This window comes from Canis lupus, chromosome 24 (genome assembly GCF_048164855.1).
Source record: "Canis lupus baileyi chromosome 24, mCanLup2.hap1, whole genome shotgun sequence".
Taxonomy (NCBI): Eukaryota; Metazoa; Chordata; class Mammalia; order Carnivora; family Canidae; genus Canis; species Canis lupus.
Window position 1 is genome coordinate 24770142 of NC_132861.1, and position 23609 is coordinate 24793750.

Here is a 23609-nt window from a genome sequence, read left to right on the forward strand (position 1 = left end):
AAGTACTTAGGAATAAATTGAACAAAAGTGACATCAAACATAATACTTTGAAAACTACAAAACAGGGCAGCGCCTCCTTCAGCCCACCATGTGATCCTGGAGGTTCGGGATCAAGTCCCATGTCGGGCTCCCTCTGACTGTTTCTCCCTCTGCCTGTATCTCTGCCCGCCTCCCCCTCGTGTCTCATGAATAAGTAAATAAAATCTTAAAAAAAAAAAAATAAAACTAGAAAACATTGTTAAGGCAAATTCCAGAAATGAAAAAAACATCTCATGTTTGTGGATTAAATTTAACATTGTGAAGATGGCCAAACATTCCATAATGATTTACAAATTCAGTGAATTCCTTATCAGGATCCCAGCTGATATCTTTGCAGAAATTGATGAGCTGATCCTAAAATTTATATGAAATTGCAAGGGACGAGGATAGTCAAAACAATCCTGAAGAATAGTAGTCAAATAAGATGACATATGCTTCCTGATTTCAAATTTATTATAAAGCAACAGTAATTAAGATAGTGTGGCATTGGTGTATGGATAGATATTTGGATCAATAGAATATAATTGAGAGTCCAGAAATAATTCTATACATCCACGATTGATTTTTTGATTAGCAAAACTTTTCAATATGGAAAAAAATATTTTTATTTTAAGATTTTATTTATTTATTCATGAGAGACAGAGAGAGAGAGAGAGAGAGAGGCAGAGACACAGGCAGAGGGAGAAGCAGGCTCCATGTAGAGAGCCTGATGTGGTACTGGAGCCCAGGTCTCCAGGATCAGGCCCTGGGCTGAAAGTGGCGTTAAACCACTGAGCCACCCAGGCTGCCCCCCCCAAAATATTTTTAAATAATTGGTATTGAGACAATTAGACAGCCACATGCAAAACAATGATCCTTACACAGAAAACATAAAAATCAACACAAAGTGTATCCAAGACCTCAGTGTAAGTGTTAAAAGAAAAAAATGTGCAAATAAATCTTCATGACCTTTTATTTGACAAAGTATTCTTAGCTATAATACCAAAGTATAAAAAATACAAGAAAAAAACAGATAAATTTGGCTTCATCAAATGAAAAATTCTTATGCTTCAAAGTATACCCTCAGGAAGGCAATGATAACCCACAGATTTAGAGAAAATATTTGCCAATCATTTATCTGATACAGGAATTGTAACTAAAATACATTAGAGCTTTTATAATTCAATAATAAAAAGGCAAACAACCCAGTTAAAATATGGGCAGATCATCTGAATACTCAAATTCATGAAAGGATGTTCATCATTATTAATCATTAGAAATAAAGATCAAAACCAAAATAAGATGCCGCTTCACATCCAGTAGGATAACGAGAGCCAAGAGTTCAAATAAAATGTCAAGGATGTAGAGAAATTTGAATCCTCATGTTTCTTGTGGGAATGCAAAATGGCATCAATTCTTCGGAAAATAGTTTGGCAGTTCCTCAAACAGTTAAATACAGAATTAACATATAACTCAGCAACTCCGTGTCTAGGTATACACTCAAGAGCAATGAAAACTTATGTCCCCACAAAAATTATATATTTTTATAGCAACCTTATTCATAATAGCCAAAAGGTAGAAAAAACCCAAATGTCCACTGACGGATGAGTATATAAAGAAAATTTGGTATATCCATACAATTATGGAAGATTATTCAGTCATAAAAAAGAATAACATAATTATAAATGCTACATCTTTGATTAACTTTGAAGACATGACGCTAAATGAAAACAAGATCCAAGATGTCACATAATATATATGATTCTCTTCATGTGAATGTTCAGAAAACGGAAATCTGTAGAAACTAAAATAAACAGTAATTACTTTAGGTCTGTGAAGGGATAAAATGAAGGGTATAAGTTTTATTTCTGAACTGATAAATATATTTTAAAATTGTTTATGCTGATAGTTGCACAGGCTGTGAAGACACTAAAAACTATTGAATCTTGCATCCTAAATGATAAAACAAATTATTTGTATGGTATGTGAATCATATCTCAGTAAAGCTATTTAAAGGAATAAATCACTCTCCATTTTCTCCAAGACAAATAATTTTATTTCACTTCTTTATTATTACCAAATGAAGTGATTTATTCCTCTGGTAGACCTTATCATCTGAGTCAATGTCATACATACCAATCTCTAGGGTTTTGTATATAGTAATATATGCCTATTTGTTTTGAAGTGTTTGGTATTTTCTGCAGAAGTGGAGAATTTAGATATTAATATTTTTATATTTTATTATTCTGGCTTAAATTTAATTTTATATGATAAAAAAGCTTTGATACCTCCACATCTGTAAAATGACTTCTTTACCTATTTTTCCCTGCAGCTATCAACTCCAACTTCTATATAAATATTGATTTCCTCAACTCCCATTCCACTCTTAAGCAGTTCTAATTTGATTCAAGACACTGCAGTGTCATTAGATTTTTTTCTTGCCAAAGTCACTAATTATTTCCATGTTGCCAAAATCCAATATATTTAAAAGTCTTTGTCTCAGGGAACTTTCCAGACTTTGTCCCTTCTTTCATTTTTAAGCGCTTTTGTCTCTGTTTTGAGCAATGAGAACACATTTGCTTTTTATCCCCAGATCTTTCCAGTATTCCCTACAAACAGTTCATCTTTATCTGATGGCTAGATATTAAAGTTCACTGATGCTCTGTACTGGCTCCCAGGTGCCTCATTTTATTTACTCCTTCCTTGCTGATCTCATCTACAATGGCTTATTAATTCTGTACCCAAAAGGTAGTGCCAATAGGATCTCTAATGCATGCACATCACTGAATCTCAACTATATCCACCAACATTTCCTAATTGGAATCCTACACACTCCTTTACACACTCCCTCTTGCTCTTGTGCAATACATTCAGCAGAACGAGCAATAGTGAGCTCTAAGAATTAAGGCAGATCATTATATCCCCCCAGCTAAAATACTTAAAAGACTCCTTGTTGCATTAAAAGTAATAGCAGAGTAAGAAAATCCAACACCTGCCTCCATATTCTGATCACTGCGTATCTCTTGCTTCCTCTTTTGCCTTTCCCTCTGCGTTCAATATATTTCTGCTACAATGAACAGAGCCATGAAACAGAAAACTCTTTTGTTCCTCAGTATAGACATAAAATAACACATTACATTAAAGCATTAATCATATCACCATCTAAAATATTAACTTACAAAACAGTTCCTATGCAATAGGTGACCAAATACATACATGCATACATACATACATAGTGATTATCTCCCACCCCCACTAAAAAAACACACTTACATATACTCGGCATTCCAAACCAATTTTTCAGGCCTGTCAATGACAAAATAAATTGCTAGTTATCACTGCTTTATCAAACCCAACTGACATGGCAAGATTAGAACAGAAAAACAGTGTGACTAAAAGCAGCCATTGAAAATTGAATATGCTGACATTAAAACAATTACTATGTAAATTGGTGCCTGGAAATGACTTCTATAGATATGCTCTATAGTATGCTTGTCAGTAGCCAGATGCCAAGTTGACATTTTATTCTGCTGCTGTTGAGAATGGGCCGAGAGAACTTTAGCTGAACCAAAATGGTTTTTCAAGAAATCAAATGACAAAAAGTTGAAAGAATATAAAGAAACGTCCTCCCCTTTCTGAGCATGAGTGATTCCCTTGAGAAGTTAAAAAATATATGTAGATGTGGTTGACTAACTATAACATACTTAGCTATTCTGATAATCTAGTTCAGGAATCTTCTTAAAATAAACTTCACAGAATTAAACTACCTGAGCTGTCATCTATCAGCAAAGCCATTTAAATGGCTTCGGATAGACCGAGACAATAAATTAATTACTTATTAGGGTTCTGTACATCATATTGAAACTGACACAAATGTATCAAAACAAGGTCAATATGTACTATATGTACATGTATATATATGTATATGTATGTATATATGCATATATATATTGTGTGTGTGTATATATATATATATATATATAAAATTTTTCCCCTGTATTAGTGAAGTCAAGCAAATTGTAGTATTTTGAATTGGTTTCCCCCCACATACATCCTAATGAAAGTAACTGGATCTGAATTGGTACTGTCTTTATCACCATTTCAGGGAATTACCATGATTATTACCATGATTATTAAAGAATGGCTCAAAATCACGGAGAACGTGGGCCCCCAAAGGAAGCTCAAAATATAACTCTTTGCCGGTTTAATGTAGTCATTACTATGCAATAACATTTTACATGTTTGGGACGCCTGGGTGGCTCAGCGGTTGAGCGTCTGCCTTTGGCTCAGGGTGTGATCCCAGATCCTGGGATCGAGTCCCACATCCAGCTCCCTGCATGGAGCCTGTTTCTCCCTCTGCCTGTGTCTCTGTCTCTCTCTGTGTCTCTCATGAATAAATAAGTAAAATCTTTAAAACAATTTTTTTAACATGTTCAACATTAAATGAAAAATGTTCCAAGTTTCATATGTTTCACAAAGGATGTATTATTCTCATGTTAACCTGAAATATGTTAATATAATTAAAGAATCTTTAAAAGCATACAAACATTCCATTCTTCAGGTTATTTGATCAGCAATGATATGGTGAGTAATATTGTTACAGATGCTATTATTACTTGAACAAACCCCCTAGACAAATATTAAGAATATATACAAATCAAATCATTTAAGAGCAAGATGTTTCTTTCCTTTCTTGATATTAGTCTAAATGGAAGAAGAAATACATTCTCTTAATTTAATTTTTTTATTTCTTTTTTTTTCATTCTCTTAATTTTAAATCATCTCAACATAGTAATTTTAAATACTAAGATTGAATTTTACTTTTTGAAAGAGTGGTATATATTAGATAAATATTTATTTTGGAGATTTTAACAATTCTCTCTCAGTAATTGGTTAAAGAGGACCAAAAGATTTAATTGGACTATAGGGGATTTAAACAAAATTGTCAATAAATTGGCTTTATTTGTGTTTATTTACATATATTTAACATTACTTTCAGTAACTGCATACTAAACATTTATTTCAATTTCACAGAAAGTATTTACCCCAATAGACTATATTATATATATATAAGAGTATGTAAAACTCTTAACAAATTTCAATGGATTGAATTAATACTATGTTATATAATTAAACTTGAATTAAATTAGAAATTAACAAAAAAATATGCAGAAAAGATGCAAATATTAGAAGTTGAATAATTCTTTTATGGATAAATCCCAGGTCAAATATTATACTGGAAAAATTAAAAAAGCATTGGAATGATATAGAAAATTGGAATGATATAGAAAATACATCCCAAGACTAGTTTAAATGCTATACATATAACATCTTTATAGGTAAATATACAGCTTTAAATTTTTAAAATAAGCCAGAAAAAATTTAATATTAATCATCTAGGTAAAATCAGTATAGAGAGGATATAATAAATCAAGGACTGTCAAACTTTTTTATCCTGATAACTTTTTTTTTGCTTTGAAATCTATTTTATTGACTAATTAGCTTTTTATTAGTGTTATCATGCTCTATTTTTTGTACATTTTCTTTTAAACTTATTGCATCTTTATATTAAAAATGGGTTGGGCAGGCTGGGTGGCTCAGCAGTTTAGCACTGCCTTCAGCCCAAGGCCTGCCTGATCCTGGAGACCTGGGATCGAGTCCCATGTCAGGCTCCCTGCATGGAGCCTGCTTCTCCCTCTACCTATGTCTCTGTCTCTCTGTGTTTCTCATGAATAAGTAAATAAAATCTTTAAAAAAAAATGAGTTGTTGGAGGTAGCAGGCAGTACTCTGAAATCTCTCCCTTTTATGTGGGTGCTTAGACCATTTACATTCAATGTGATTATCCATATGATTGTCATAATATACCATTTTACTATTGATTTTCTATTTTTACTATTTAATCTTATTCTCCTCTTCTCCTGTCTGTAGCTTCTTTCAGTTTAACTACATATTTAATTATTCCATTTAATCTTTTGAGGGGGGGAATAGTAGATATAACTCTTTACTGTGTTATCTTAGTGGTTGTTTAGGGCTGATGGAATATAATATTAACTTATGGTCTACCTTTAAGTAATGTTATGACTTGATTTATAGTATAAGAACCTTAGAAAAGCATGTATGCATTTTTCCACCTCTGGTCTTTATACTATTGTCAATATACATTTTGCTTCAATTTCTATTATAAATCTCAAAATGCATTGCTGTCATTTTTGCTGTACACAAAGCAATTATCTTTTTAGATATTGAAAATAAACTAGCAATTTTATTGTTTACCCACATAATTAACTTTCCTGTTATTTTTTCTCTTTTGTCTACATAAAAATTTTCATTTGTATATTTTTCTCAAGGACTTCTTGTAACACTTTTTGTGCAGATTTTCTGATGAATTAGTTCATTCAATATTTGTATATCTGAAAATGTTTTCATTTTGACTGTTTTTGAAGTACATTTCATTGACTAAGGAAAAATATTTTTCTCTTTAATTTTTTTTTCTGTACCTAAAAGATGTTCCCCACTTCCTCACTATCCTGTATTATTTTTAACAAGAAGTCTGCTACCATCCTGGTCTGTGTTTCTCTGGATTTCTATCTTTTTTTTTTTTTTTTTCTGGCTGCTTTTAATATTTTCTCTTTATCACTGATTTTAACAATTTAATTATATCTACTTATTTTCTTTCCCTAATAGTGAAATGTTAGTGATGCAAATAGTCCTTTGGCCCAGAGGTCCAGGCCCCTTGAGGGCCTGTATTCAAATGACAATTTGTCATAATTTTTTAGTTATAGATATTTATTTGTACATATTATTCAATGGTTTATTTCTAAAAATATCTATGGAGAATACATTGTACATTTCACAAAAATATTTGAGGTACTAAAGTAATTGCCTAGCCCATTTAAAAATATTACAGCATTTACATACTTCTAAATGATCGGATTCTTACAGAGATGTTTTAAAGGCTAAAAAATAGGATGACAATCACATTTCCAAAAGATTATGTAAGCAGAAGTGATGAATATTGGGTTCTTATTTTTTGTTCTGTGCTATCTAGCTGTATGAGTTATAAATGCTTTACAGAAAATTGTAAACTTTTAGGTCAGGAATAGTACCCATCATTGTACCATTTCTTTACCTGCTATATTATTTTGCCAATTTGACTGTAAAATAATTTGTTCAACTTTCTAAATCTGTAAAGGTCTCAATTCTCAATTAAATAAGGAACTAAATTTGATAATTTTTGAAATGTGGTTGCAGCTCTAAAATGTGTTGCAGCTGTTTCTATAGATGTGAACCCTTATGTATTATAACTTTTTTTGTCTATGAAGAAATTAAAGAGATTTAGTTAAATTTTATCTAAATGTAGTCTTGTCAGGTAGTTTCTATTTTTCCTTTTCTCCCCCTCCCACCCTTTTTTGAATGAAAGAAGGCAGAAGCCTAAAATAGCTGTGTTCATTACGCTTATTTGTCAAATATTTCTGAGTAATTCCTTCTGGATCCTATAGGATTGCACTTTCTGGGCCCTTGTGCTGTGTGACTGATTCTGACCAATGAGTTGTAAGTAGAACACAATATGTCATTTTAGAGACAGACCATTTATTTACCAGCTTGAGACCCATGAGTGTTCTCATTTACCTCTAGCAGAGTGATTAAAAATGGTAAAAACGTTGGCTGCACTGACTGCAGTGAGCAGAGACTCTCCTGCCAAACAGTGGTGAACAAATAAAGCAGCAAGAAAGATGGAGCCATTGTTTGGAGCCATTGGCATTTGGGGCTGTTTATGACCACAACATAACATTCTGACTGATATATTTAATATAAGCAAATAGAAAAACAAACAATAAGACAAAAAATAAAGCCATACATTAAATAAACTAACGGAATGACCTATAGATTGAAATATGCAAAAAAGTTCACTGAAACATTTTATTCATGTCTTGCAATCCAAGAGTTTAAATTTTAAAAATCTGTGTTTTGATAGTGTACCCAAAATGAAATATTCAACCTAAGGTACTAAGAGGGAATGCAATGTGAAAATGTTGGGGTCCTGGAGCAAACAGCCAAGAAAGACTTCTTGAAGCATCTTTGGTGCAAAAAGGTGGTTCTATTAAAGCACAGAGACAGGACCCATGGGCAGAAAGAGCTGCACCAAAGTCATGAGGAGTGGCTGATTATATACTTTCAAGTTGAGAGGGGATTAGGGAAAGCATTAGTCTCTAAGGAATTTGGAAGCAAGGTTACCAGGACCTTGAGGGGCCAGCTGTTGTTAGGAAAATGTCATTTACTAATCTCTAGTAAAACCTTGGTCATGAGACACTTCAGATATATACCAGGAGGCCATATGCTTGCAGGATGATTGCTAACATATATCTTGGTGGGGGGGAAGGGGGTTGGGGGGTGGGCTGAGGTAAAGGAAGTTTCCAAAGGAATTTTTTTATGTTAAAGGAGACTTACAGGATCCTGGAGGTTGGGCTAATGTTAAGCTAAGTTTGACTTTGCCATTAGCAAAGTATTAACATAGGAGCAGTTGAGTTCATACAGAAAGGTCACTCTGCCTGTCTTAAGGACTTGTCAATGGGATGTAAGTTGTAAAGAAACTTTTTTTTTTTTTTTTTTGCTTTTCTTCTCCACATCAGAATGTTTAGGTGATGGTCAGGAAAATGTGAAGGTTTTAAGAACCTCAAATGCAAGTTTAGTTAAATGCCCACAATAAAAATGTTGACATTGGTTGCATGAGTAATAAAATAACTCTTTAAATATAAAATAGCACTATAAATATATATATGTATGTGTATATATATGAATATGTATACATATATCATTAATAAGTCTGGTACTTATTTTATATATCTGAATTAAAATGCATTGATTGGCCTATTGCTATTGTTGAAAAAACATCTTATTTTTGTGTGTGAAATCAATGAAATTATAAAGATAAATTAATATAAGTATGAAAGGAATGACATTATATTTAAAATAGACAATGTTGCAAATTAAAAATAATTTTTAAATCTCTCAGTTTATCAAATACTAATAGGGAATATCAGAAAATGTTTGTGTATTTTGTTTTGAGAAAAACAGAAGAATATGAGAAACTTTCCATTTATTTTCATTAATAAGAATGGTTTAGCAAAATATTTATAGATTAATTTTTTGTTAGCTTTTTAATATACCTTCCTGATTCGTCATTTCTCTCAAGTAACTTTTTAAAGAACTTAAACTATTTCTTTTGTCTCTCTGGTACATTTAAAATTTAAAGAGTGTTTTTCCATCATTTAGGTGAATTGTTATTTAACAAAAGTATGTTATGTAACATCTCTTACTTAATTTAATGACTCATCTCTAAGCCATTCTTAAACTCGAAGTTAATTTTATGCAAATGCTTATTTTAAAATAACATAGCAATATGAAATGCAATAATTACAGGAATTTTCATTCATATTCCTATAAGCTTAATGCAAAAATGTTTTAATTGGTCCCTATTTTCTCTTCAGAAATTTGCTACCTACCTGTAACATAAACACATAAATTGTGTTTGACTTTATTTTACTTATTTCTTCAACACAGTTCCATATTACCATATTGTTTTCATATTTAACATATTTCCATTCTCAACCTGACTTGAAATTAAGCCTAAAATATACAGGTTGCAGATTCTTAATAAAGCCCTGGATATGCTTCAATATTTCTAGTAATGCTGAGAAGCAGTCATTTGGAGCACAACTCCAAGAATCCAGTGGCTGAGGTTGGGAATGAATTCAGGTTTCTTTGGAGCAAGTTAAGTACTAGAATGACTAAATATAATTCAATCAGATTAAACCCTGGTTTTCTTTAGAGTAAAAAATTAGATCAGTATCCTCATTATCTTTTGCCAAAACTATTACAATCTCCAATCTTTCTGTCTCATCTCTGCTCTCTTCATTGCCTGCCCTAATATGTAAACATGATCCTGTCTCCCTCATCACTAACAGTATATGAAATATTTCACGTTGACTTCAGGCTAACGTCCAGATTCCTTAGAATCACTTTAAAGACCCTACATGATCTATTCTTAACATACAGACTCATCTATAAAGACTTCTCTAATTCTTTCAGACAAAGTTAGCCATATTTCCTTTGGGCTCTGATTGCTGTGTGCCATCTATTATGTCACTTGTGTCATTTGAGTCAAATCATTTTATATATCTGCCTACTGGTCTGTGAATCCTTAAGGGAAGAAACCATAATTTATTCAACTTCCCATCCTAAGTGTCTCTCACTTTCCCTCATGTAGTCCCAGTCTCTCCTAGTTTCCTCCCTCCTTCCACAGAGGACTTCAGATAAAATAATAACAATTAAGAAGCAATAACAGCAATGACAATAATGTAATATTTATCAAACCTTTGCTATTATCAGATATGCTTACTGTACTAAGTTCTTTGCATGGATTATGTAACTTAATTCTCGTGAACATATTATGAAGGTTGTTGGGGCTTTTAAAATTTAATTATTGGGCAGCCCCGGTGGCGCGGCGGTTTAGCGCCGGCTGCAGCCTGGGGTGTGATCCTGGAGACCTGGGATCGAGTCCCACTTCGGGCTCCCTGCATGGAGCCTGCTTCTCCCTCTGCCTGTGTCTCTGCCTCTCTCCCTCTCTCTCTCTCTGAATGAATAAATATAATATTTTTTAAAAATAAAATTTAATTATTTAATTTAATGAATTTATTCATTTTTTTCCCCTGCAGTGCCCCACAGAGAGAAAATTAGTCTTACAGAAGTTAAATAACCTGCCCCTTGTCACATGGGTGTGAGTGGTAAAGCCATCATGTGAACCTAGACGTCTGATGTATAAAGTATGATTTTTCAATATTTGAGAAATGAATCAGCACAAGATATTAGGGAGTTTTCCATGTTGGTCTAATTGAAAAAAAATTATACACATACATGTAAAGAAGGTAACTTTATTGCTAATAATCTGCTGATTAGCATAAGGCTATTTTTATATTACACTGTGTCAAGTCATGATAGCTGTATTTTATTAGGCATGGGGAAGACTCTGGGCAGAGCATCAGAAATTAAGAAGTTGAGGGGCACCTGGGTAGCTCAGTGGTTGTGTCTGCCTTTGCCCAGGTTGTGAGCCTGGGATCGAGTCCTGCATCAGGCTCTGCTAGGAGCCTGCTTCTCCCTCTGCCTGCGTCTCTGCCTACTCTGTGTGTCTCTCATGAATAAATAAATATTAAAATCTTTTTTAAAAAGAAAGAAATTAAGAAGTTGAAAGAAATAAAATACATACATGAAAATATTAAAAAAAATTGAAATGTCTCCATGCATAACAAATTGCAAGCCTCATAATGCAACAGAAGTAATATTTTTTAAAGAATTTTGATCATCACTTTATATTGAAAGTCTGTTTTTGACAAGTACAGTATAATTTATATGCCTATGTCTAAGAACAATTTCCCTTAGAAGCAGGCCTTGAGACAAAAATTTGACTGTAGTAATTTTTTAAATATTTTATTTATTTGAGAGATACAGAGAGAGTGAGAGAGAGTGAGAGAGCACTAGTGAGGTGAGGGGCAGAAGGAGAAGCAGACTCACAATTCAGCAGCCCCACCCCACCCCCGCCCAGCCCCGCCCCGGCCCCATGCAGGACTTGATCCTGGAACTTTTGGATCATGACCTGAGCCGAAGGCAGATGCTCAACCAAATGAGCCACCCAGGAGCGCTTGACTGTAGTAATTTTGAGGAGGAATCTCAGAAAGTACCTAGGAAGGCTGAATGAGGAAGTAAGACATGGAAAGGAAAAAAGCCAGTACAAGATATACTGTCAACATGCTTATCGCTGTGGGCAACCGAAGGTCAGTCTTTCTGGGAAACTGGTACACAATATAGAATATACCTCACAGTTATCTCATCATAGGACTGTTTATTCTCCAACTTCCCTTCTTCATTGGTTGATACATGCTCTGGGGGGCATTAATTTCCCCCCAGAACTTCTAATCTGCTTTTGTTCAAAGATGAGGGAAAGCACTCAGTTGGCGAACTGCAGGTATAATAAAGGATCCTCTTGTCATATACTGGGCTGGTGAATGCTCAGGAAATACTGTGGTCCACTGGCACCATCTAGTATAGCCTATCGCTCACAAGCCTGTTCCTCCAGTAAAACAGATCTCTTCTGGAGCCAAAAACATATACATGCACATAGATATATACATAGACAAAAAGATGAGTATACCATATATATAATTGCTTTGTTCAGCAGGATATTTGACACTTCAACCTAAATATGGTCAGAATTGAACCCCTCCTCACCTCCAAGCCTTGCACCCCTGAAGATGTGCCCCTCACGCTGTGCTTAGTCAGTCTGCATTTCTTAAGATCAATTGCCATGTCCAAAACATGGGAGTCCTCCTTAAACTTCTTCTCCCAGACAGTTACCAAGTCATGTCAGTTTATTCCTAAATATATATTGAACCTATCTTTGCTGGCCACCTTCAGCTCTTGAATTTCTGCAACACTTTCCAAACTGGTTCAGGGGACTCTCTTAGCAACTATAACATCCTATAAAATCTCTACATTATCAGTTTAAGTTTAAAACTCCAGCTCTCTAGTCTGTTTCTCCTCTTAGGTTGTAAATGTCTTAAAGTCAAGGATTAGGTTTTGATCATTGTTTTATCTCCATTTTGGATCCTGGCTTATATCAACCCTCGTATATCATTGTAATTTAGGTGAATGAATGAATAGGAGAGATCTTTTCACATCTTATGTGTGGTAATAGTTTGAACTCACAGAGAGAAATTATTGAAAGCATTTTTATGCAGGAAAGCCTTATTTGCATAGGATCAGTCTTGCATCTGTGTCTGCCTTTTTTCTGAATAGATTGTATAGAGCTGTCATACATCGCTATTGATTGCTTAGAGGGGATTGCTCTGAATGCAATTCTTATTTAATTTATAACCCAGTGATATATGCAATGTCTCATCTTATGTTTGAAAAATAATTTGCCTTATTGGGAATATCAGTTGCATTCCCAGTTGCGTTGTTGGGTATGATGGTTTGCACAAGTAGGTTCAAAATATTGATATAGTGAAGCACCATAATCTGGGTCTTTGGCTTTGTTGGAATAGGTCTCCATGATTATAGCAATGTATGTTGAATTACTTTAGCACTCTTTTCCAGACTCGTGCATTCTGTGTAAAAGCATCTATTTCACAATACTTCCTCGGAAATCACTTACAGATCTTTTTTATACGCTATTATAATTTTTTAGCCATTCTGTGTTATCCTAAAATGAATTTCAGATTTTTTTCTAGCATTTAATGTCTAGTATTTCATGATATAATCTTGATGCTTTTGCCAACTCTTTTCATCATATTTAAAAGCAACAAAGTCTACTTGTTTTATAGATATTGTTACAAATAAATTCTGAAATTAAATAACTGATAATAAAGGGACAGAATAAAAAAGGAAGTGTTTATATTTGTATATTCAGAATATGTATTTAAAATATTTAATTTTATTTTCCAAGATAGTTAGTTTTGTTGGCTTTAATTACATTGTCATGTTTTTCCAAGCTGTAAGGCGACTTTGATTGTAGATTCACAGCAATTTTTAATATATCCTATTGAGATCATACTGAAATAAAGTCTTGAAACGAACGGGAAAATATTTTAAGTAATGTTTTGAATATTCTAGTGCATTTCTATACATCTTGGTAGATCTACACATACATCAAAGCATGCTGTGGTTTGTTTCCTCATCAAGACTAAATAGTAGCCTGTGTCCTGGCAAAAGCTGAAGCACTAGGTGTTTTTACATTTAAATTGAAACCATTTCTAGAGTTCCACTCTATATTTTGATTTCAAGTTATTCATATCAAAAAATTCACTGAATTTAATAATTGATTGAAATTTTACTCTATTTTAGTTTTGAAGTAACTCAAAGATTTCACAAACAAGTGAATTTGTCATCCTCAATAAAATTTGGGCAACTTGCTGAACTAAGAAGTAAATGAGATTTGAGACCAGATTCCTGTCCTTGTGCAGCTTATAAATTAATTACATAAATAAAAAATATGCAAAAATAACAGTTACACATAGTAAATTGCTTTTAACTAAGCCAAAAGTTAAAGCCCACGTTCTTTTTGGTATCTCAGACTTTTTCATAATGAATAAAGCAACATGGGCTCTGCTTATAATTTCCACTAGAAATGTGATAATGTCTGGGTTCGGATCTTAAGGTAATGTTATTATGTGGTTGTATCAGTATATGCTTATTTAAGATTACCTCTTCATTTATTTCATTGTAAAACTGTGTTTATCCCCATAGAGCTTAAATATCGCCCAGCATTGAAACACACAACTCAAACTGATTAACTGAGCGTAATTATTACAGAAGTTGGATTTCTAGAACTTCTCAGGAAAGCTCTCTAAACCTTAACTATGTTATAAGTGAAAAAAATTTTAACTCATAAAATTTGTTCTCATTATTATTAGTAATATTAGGAAAAGTTTATACCAACAATAACATGTTTCCATGCATTTCTTACCTAATATCTGAGCTCCTGATACAAAAAGGATAAATAATTATTTCATTAAGAGCACATGTGAAGAGGATTATTAATGAATTTCAGGAATGAACTGAGTAATTATTATGATGTACAAGCTCTGATTGGAAAAGTATTAGACAAAGTCTAGTTTTCACAGATGTTTGATAACGGTGAGTAAAGAGCAGTAAAAGATATATTATCATTTTGCATTTGATATTGCTTTTTTTCCTCCTCTATCATCTCTAGTTGTAAGCACAAGATGTACCTGGAAAGGCTGCCAAACACCAGCATTATTATCCCATTTCATAATGAAGGTTGGACTTCACTCCTGCGTACTATCCACAGTATAATTAACCGAACTCCGGAGAGTCTGATAGCAGAAATCATCCTAGTAGATGACTTCAGTGATAGAGGTAAGATACAGTTAATATATTTTACTTAATTCTGTTATTACCTACATAATCATCACTGGCTTAAAAAAAATTGGAAAATTATTTTGATGTTTCTTTCTGATTCTATCTGGAGGGTGATTATGAAGTTTTGCCTATGTTGTGCTTTCATAAAATGTTGGCCAAATGTAAAAGAAATGAATGAGAAGGTATTGGTGTTGTTTGGGAAACTATAAGACATTTGCATTACACTTCTGTTGTAAATTAGACAGGTGTTGGCAAAATGCCTCAAGTTCTTTCAGCTTCAGGACAAACATTGTAAAATATGTTATTGTAAGTACATATGAATAGGGAAATATTCCAGTAGATTTACAAAATCTGTTCCTGTTTCTGAAAGGCATCTGCTCTATTATTTGCCTGTATGATCTATCTCTAGGTTGTGCTTGTGTTACTTCATAAATACCAGAAATTGTAAATAACACAAATATTTTTACTTAGCAATTCCAACTATTTTCCCTATCTGAACAAGAACCAAAAAAGTCCAGTATCAGAAAATTTGACAGAAGCTTTAATATTTCTACCATTCTGAAAAACATGATACGGTTTATAAGACAGGGAAATAAAATCATAGAAAGTTTCCTGAGATTAGGGCTTCATTAATCACCTTTGTTCTGAATGTGAGAATTGTTAATACTGTATGGAAAGTTAAGCTTCTCTCTTTTGGCTGATGTGAGTGAACAGGAGGAAACCTTTTCTATTGATGTTCATCTGTTTGGGAATGCAATGTTCTACCTTATATTTTATTGCATGAAGGAGCTCTGCTTAACTATACTGTATTTCTGTAAGAGAGAATGGCAGTAAAAGAGTTTAATTGCATGTTATCCTTTTGCATCTTGAACTCAAATGGGTTAACTGAAGTTTTGAAAATCTCATTTGCAACAAAAATGTCAGTTTCTTCATACTCTCAAAAATTCTATAAAAGTAAAACTGTTCAGTGTGTTAATATTAAGTTTTCTTTAACTGAGTCCCAGACTTTAATGATATACTTCAAATACTTCATAGTTTACATGAAATTAACATGTTTTGAAATTTGTATGACCAGAATTAGGTTGTCTAACATTTCATTAAAATAACAAACTACCAAGTTGGTAATTTAGGTTGATTTCAAATAGTTTTTGCCTTAGGTAAAGGCAAATAGTGTTGCTTAGGTAGATATGCACTTAATACTACCCAATAATGCATCCAGTATCTAATGCTGGAATTTATTACTTACAAATTTATTTAAATAACACATTGATTTCTGTTCTATTCTAATTGAGGCTACTTATTTCAAAGTAATCACTATACCTCAGACTAAAAATACATATTTAATGCGTTAAAGCTAAAACTTTAAACTTTGCTTTTAAATAAAAGAATGAAAAGAGGAAGTAAAGATCTGGAGCTGCACATCACCAAATAGATGGTCTTTTGTGGTTGATTGCTACTAAGAGAAATGTTCTGTGGAGCATTTTCTACATAATTAACAGCAGACTTTTGACCTACAGATAATATAGTAGGAAACACTTGGTAGCAGAAAATTGTGGCTTACAGAGCATTTTTTTGCCGAAATTTTCTCAGAGACATTTTTCACTTGAACAACTTTAAAGAGGGAGAAAGTAGTGGCATCTACATTTGTCTTGACATAAAATCATTGTCATCTTTTGTACAGTGACAATTTTGATGGACTATCCTTCTGCATATGTTACATGGGAAGTGACAGAAGACTGTCAATGTAATTAGTGTAACAGAAGTACAACAAAGAAAAAAGGATTATTTGGGATAGTAATGGTGATTTTGACTTTTCTATTGGGCATTTTTAAGGATAACAATTATTTTTAATGTTTTAGTATATCTTTAATTTAGAGATTGTATTCCTATGAACTATCAAGTTGAAAGTATTATTTTATGAACATTAAACTTTCAAAAGGTTAAAATATTTTGAATATTAATTTTAATTATGTTAAACTCTTGATATATGGAAAAATAAGCTTTGCAAGAAAAATGTGATAAAATACTTCTGTAATCTTTTAGAATATGTCATAATTCAAAAGTTGCATTGAATAAGAAAGATTATTCTTCCAAATTTTTATTTCATATTAAAAAATCTCATCTGACAAAATATGGGGGTTAGGTGGACCTAATTCAATCCTCCTTCCTGAATTATGAGAAATACAGAAGGTTAACATGAAAAACACAAGTTAGAATTCCAACACCAACTATTAACTATATGATGTCAGGTTAACGAATTCTATTTCTCAGATTTTTTTTAATCAAAGTGAAGATAGTTTTTAGTTATCTAAGTAACTTCTTGTAAAGAGGTCAGGATGGAGAGCTGACTTGAATGGTTGAATGAATTGTACACCTGTAAAGGAGAGTAATTTCTCTCAAAAATTGATTTCTAGTCATCAAATATTCCCCTGCTGCTATAATAAAGAGTGTCTATACTTCTTTGTGAGGATCCTCTCAATTTAATAAAATCTATTCCACAAGAATATCTATCTATCTATCTATCTATCTATCTATCTATCTATCTATCTATCTAATCTATCTATCTATCTATCTATCTATCTATCTATCTATCTATCTATCATTTATTGTCTCCAGAAGCAAAAGAAGGCAGAGGGCATGTGAGGACAAATTGTAGTAATTTATAGCATGTTAGAAAAGTTAAGTTTGCTTTAACATTAAAAAAAATCAAATTCTACCATTAGGTAAGTAACTTACTACAGATATGGAAGAAAAATTACATTCTAAAGGTTCATCAAAAGGAGAATAAAAAGATCACGTTACCTACTTATGTTACATGAGGAGCCTTACATGAGTATTTATCAAAATTCCTTTTAAGTTTATTTTCTCCCTTATAAGAGAAGGAAGGTATCTTAGGACATCTCTTGTTTACAGAGCCTCTAAGACAAAGACGATTTTGCTGCTTCTTTTTATTATGATATTATCTCTACACATGCTGTTAAAAGTTAATATATTTTAAAGTGTATTTATACATTTTTTGGACAACCCAGAAATTGTAAGCCTGCAACATGTAGGGCCTTTTTCACCAGTTCTTTAAAAATCAAACTAAGTAGGCCAGACAAAATTTAAAGTACAGGAAGATATGGGTTTTTGGCTTCCTTTAAGAAATTATATGTCTGAAATTTTATACTTTATATTTATTTTTAGAAATACATTCTAATTTCAAGTCTGTACATTTAAACACCTTTGCATTATAGCTTTTCTGGATATTCTGCAATGTCCTTTGGCCAAAGGCAATACAGTTTTGACAAGGCTTAATCAAATATTATTGCCTTATATTTTATGTCCTTTAGGTCAATAGAATAGCTACATGTGCAAAGAAAAAAGAAAAAAAAAGAAGAACCAACATGTTAGCTATCTTAGTAGCACAAGTTGAATATCACTTGGAATTCAGGGTTCCAAATAATGTAAGCCCTCTAGTAATCGTCAAATTCTGTAGTAGTTGTTTTCATAGCAATAGAGAAAAAAATACTAAAATATTTTATAATTATAGAATAATTTTAAATATTACAAAGTGATTTTTAAAAATCTTCTTGAATAGGGTTGACCCAGTTATCAAATACAAAACAAAACAAAACAAAAACAGGTGCATGCCATCTCCAGCAGTTCTCAGTTTAGATATTCTTCCTAAAGCAGGCTCAGTAAACAGAATGTTGTTTTAGGCTCAGTAAACAGAATGTTGTTTTAGCCTCCTATCATAAGCCCTCTGTCTCCAGAAACATGACAGTATGGGCCTGCAGGTAAGTTTTCAACAACAACACTATGTTTTTGCTATCCAAAGCTTACCAAAGTTAGTGAATGTGATTATTTTTTCCCCCAGCAAGCTCTCAGAAATACATTTAACAACTTAACTTGAGGCCTGTAACGAGGCTTCATGATGACTTTAAAGCAGGACTAATCCTGGGCTTATCTCCAAATTCCAGACAACCTTAACAGCATCCACATGGAAAATGTTGAAATGTGTGAAATAAGCTGGGGCTTAACCTCAGAGATAGGGCATATTTGAACCTGACAATTCTCTAAACTTTGTGCGTTTAGATGAATGCAAGTTCACCTTAGGCTAGTCCCAGAAGAGCTGCTGACACCCTTCTGTTGAAGGAAGTATGGAGGTACAGCTCTGCACGCCCAAGACAGGTGCACACAGACTCACTCCCTCTTGTTCCTGCTAGTTCCAAACCCCCTGGTTAAGAAAGCTAGGAGTGGAGTATTTCAAGTTCAAAAAGAACTATTATGCTGCATGTACAAGTTAGGGGGAAAATCAGGGACTAGAAACCGTCATCCCAACCCAGCAAAGAAGCAACTTTGAAGAAACCCAGTGTACTTTTCTGCCAACAGCATAAGTCCTTATTACTTATTGGGTAGTTCACGGACCAGCAGCAGCAGAACCACATTGAAGGTTATTAGAAATGCAGAATCTCGGGCCCCATCCAGGTGTATCAGAATCTTTATTTCAACATGATCTTTGTATAATTTTTATGTAAATCAAAGTTTCAGAATAACTTTCATGTATTTCAAAATTGGGGTCGAAGTAATATGAGTAATGAATAATATGAATAATATGCATAAGTAGCATAATTTAGAAAATTTCCTGTTTTTTGTGTATATTGTTGTAAATACATGTTCCTACTTGGTTTTATTGTTTAGTGTGCAGTTGATATTAGATTCATAAATCTGTAAGGAAAGGCTGGGATGGAAATCCTACAGTATTATCTCTACAATATTTTAGATATTAATTTTACATTTATTATTACATTTCTTTGACAGATTTTAGCATTTCCATAGATTCATAGACATTTGCTCTGCCTTCTGATGAATTCATTTTATAGCACTCTATGTTTAGGTTATCACCATTATTCCCTCTCCTGTAAATTTTTCTCCCTTTTCTAACATTTTATAAGTCTATTTTGCTTTGGAATCATTCAATGATTTCCACGCTAAGTTCAGGGTGTGGAAAAGAAATATATATCTATATACCTATAATATATATAGAAATATTTATATGGAAAAATATATATTATCAACCAATAGCACAGCAATTTCTTTAAAGATCCATATTACCATAAAAATCTCCAATTCCTTACATCGTTGAAAGTGTTTATTCATCTTTACAATGGTGGGAATATTTTAAATTACATCACAAATGGTAATGATGAGTCTTGAATTTGATTCTATTTTACTCAAGTAGTCTCCAAGTGTACATTAAGGAAAGTTTCCATAAGCCGACAAATCAGTTAGCACATGTTTTACAACTGTTCGAAGTTGGAAGATATCATCAGTGTGAAAAGGTCATAAAATAGATAAAGAATGGTAGTGCATTTCTATTTTATATGATAAAATACTAACACTAAAGTGCATATAAAGATTCTGAGATGACAGTCAACAAAAATGTTTTAGTGCTGGTATTCCATCAGATACTCCACTAGACTATGAGACACGCAATTTTTATGTCTCAGATTTATTGAGAGTGAATCACTGTGACGACTCTTGTAATTGTGCAGATTTAATATTTATGTTTTAAATTGTAAGGATAATTGTACTTTAAAAATACAATATTAAACACTAATAAGTGGCAGGAATTAAGAAAATGTAAAATACAACTGTATATTTTTTTATTTAGAAATTCAGCATCACTTGCTAAAGACTTCAAAGAACGCTATTCTGATTTCGGTTGATAAGTTTGGATATCATGTTGCATTATGGTGAAATGTATAGTTTTAATAAAATAGTTCCATTTTACCAATTAGTTTAGCATCTGTGGTTGAAAGGGAGTCAAAACACAGAGTGGCACCATATCCTAGGGTCATAAATATGAATGTAAAGCAGTAATGTGTTCTCAAGGTCAGAGGAAAATGAGCCTATAACCTACAAGAGTAAGTTTTGGAAGTTACAAAATACAAAATTAACTCGTAGAAGAATCATTTTGTACTCATAAAATATGAGTGTTGCCCATCAGTGGCAGAATGTGCTTTGATAGAATCTATCTCAAAAGGCAAGGCATTTTGGGGATTTCTATCTCTACTTTTAAATTAAAAATCCAATTTCACATGGTGTACATGTCTACGTAAACAGTGCATCCGACAAAGCTAATGGGATTTATGTATTTTTCTTGAGCCTTAATGTTTAAAGTAGCATTTTGTCGTGTCCTTTTTCTTCTATACTGCAAATGTGAATGATCTCTCCAGTTTTTAGGAATGTAACTGAGGATTATACACAGATTCACAGTTCTCCTGATACTACTAGAATCCTTTATTTATTCTAGTAGAAGCCTATATTAAGTAGGTGCCTATTACAAATTAAAATAGAGGACTTTGAGATTCTCTAAAGGCATATGTTATTCTTAATGAACTGTTTTATGAATTAGCCTTTACAGCACTGGCCCTGGTAGGTTCAGAACACAGCAAAAGATTCATATGGGAATTCTATCTTTCTGTCCTCTAAAGAAAGTAATGATTAAACCTAAATTTGATTAAATTAATTTCAGTTTTAGCAGGATTTATATTTAATTTACACAGGTGTGCTTGTGGAAACTCCCATTCAAATAGATACTTTATGTAGTTAGTTTTAACAAAAGCTATTTAAAAATGTTCTGCTGTAGAATGTGAGAATATAGTGTGCGAGAGCATAGTCATCAGAATGAAATGTTTCGACATTAATTTTGAGCACAAAAAAACAAGTATTTTGGACTATGTATAATAGAATGAAAAGGTATGACCTAAGTTTCATTGCTTGGTTGCACTGTATGCTAGAGATCTCATATAATATTAGAACAAATTTTACAGTTGAAAATTTTGTTACTGCTTTCTTTTCCTTTGTCATTAAAAAATATTTTGTATACTTAAATGAATGAAATAAACAAATTAAAACCACGGTTCTCCATACCATACCATACCATGCCATACCATACCATACCATATTTATATTGTGAGATGTCTTGTAAAATGCCGTTATAGAGTAGTTAGCCAATTTGGGGCTTGTAAATACTTGTAGTTGCTTTCTGAGTCTCCCCTTAGGCCTTTTTTAAAAATATTTTTATTTCAAAGAGATGATAAATCTCAGCTACCTGTCATGTTTCTATCATTTTGTTCTCTTGCAGTTTTGTTTTCTTCTTAAATATTAGTTTGAAGCATATGAAATTGTCATTTTTTGTAGGACATTAAGTGGCTGAGTGACAATTTTTACATATTTCATCCTTAATAACCAATCATCTTAATAACCAACCTATCTTTGGATTGAACAATTATTTAGGGCTCATGTTTGAAATCAGTGATTTTAAAGGTGAAGGCTGGTAACTTCCATCATCAAGTAGTGAACAAGTCCATCTGCTTTTTTGGGAAGAAAACTCCACATGGTTGAATTAATATGGGTTTGGCATAGAAAGAGATGCTTCTTTTCAAAGCAAACTGTTACAGCTCACCGATGTCACAAAGGCATGACTTCCTCAAGAAAAATAAATTGTGCAATTCATTTTATGGCAGGTTAAATCCCATTTATTTTCCTTGCAGACAGCTGTTTTGAGTAGGATGTCACTTGTATGAAACCATTTTATGGATGTTGGGCTTCAGATCTTGGGCAGACATAACTTTCTCTGATGAAATAAAAGGTTATGTTTTATGATTATTTCTCTTGTCAGCAAACTTCAGCTGATGAGTTTTAATAATACAGTGTTCAATATTTCAACTAGCTCTTTTTGATATCTAAATATCCATCTGCTCTTAATTTAAAAAAAAAGACTGCATTGATGCAATGCAAAAAACACAAATATTTTCTCCTGTCAACCTTAAAAATAAAATAGCCAGTTGCTTTACTAACAAAATGAGTTTATTTGGGAATAGCAGGAGAATTGCAATTCAGGACAGGAAAACTATGGTAAACCATAGGAAAAACTGAAGAGACAAAGGAAAAGTCAGCCTTTATCAGGTTTTAGGAGGAAACTGAGGTGGGTTGTTTTAAACAAAAGTTTATTGGATAAAAACAAGAATTTGGGGTCGTAGTGGTTTCTCATTGGCTGCAAGTGGTGATTTTTGTGCTGTTGCTGGAGCATTTAGAGATACTCCTTCTTTTTCTTAAAAACCAGAAATGAAAAAAAAAAAAAAAAAAAAAAAACCAGAAATGAAATTCCTATGTGACAAATGTGCTCCCTTGTCAAGAGAATTCTTTTTTTTTTTTTTTTTTTTTTTTATTGGTGTTCAATTTACTAACATACAGAATAACACCCAGTGCCCGTCACCCATTCACTCCCACCCCCCGCCCTCCTCCCCTTCTACCACCCCTAGTTCGGTTCCCAGAGTTAGCAGTCTTTACGTTCTGTCTCCGTTTCTGATATTTCCCACACATTTCTTCTCCCTTCCCTTATTTTCCCTTTCACTATTACGTTTCTTCTTCCTACTGGTTATGCAACCTTCAACCAAAGATGTGTTCATGACAGCTCTCCCTCTGAGGGTGTTTGATTCCATTCTAAATGAGGTTTCCTTTACTCCTTTTCACACTCCTTTATTTTTAATTATAACATTTGCTTAGAAAATTATTAATCTCTCTCATCAGTCAAGGTCTTTGATAAGTTGACAGATTTTAAACATCAAATGCATGTGTGTTTATGAAACAAATTCTAATAAATATT

General features: G+C 32.8%; 1 protein-coding gene across 1 annotated transcript in view; it reads left to right on the forward strand.

Moving 5' to 3' along the window:
• GALNTL6 (polypeptide N-acetylgalactosaminyltransferase like 6) overlaps positions 1 to 23609 on the forward strand; it is a 1159236-nt gene that overhangs the window by 507838 nt on the left and 627789 nt on the right. Inside the window, exon 5 of the mRNA XM_072795983.1 lies at positions 14784 to 14950. Within this exon, the coding sequence (XP_072652084.1) occupies positions 14784 to 14950 (167 nt within the window). The remainder of the gene's footprint in view (positions 1 to 14783; positions 14951 to 23609) is intronic.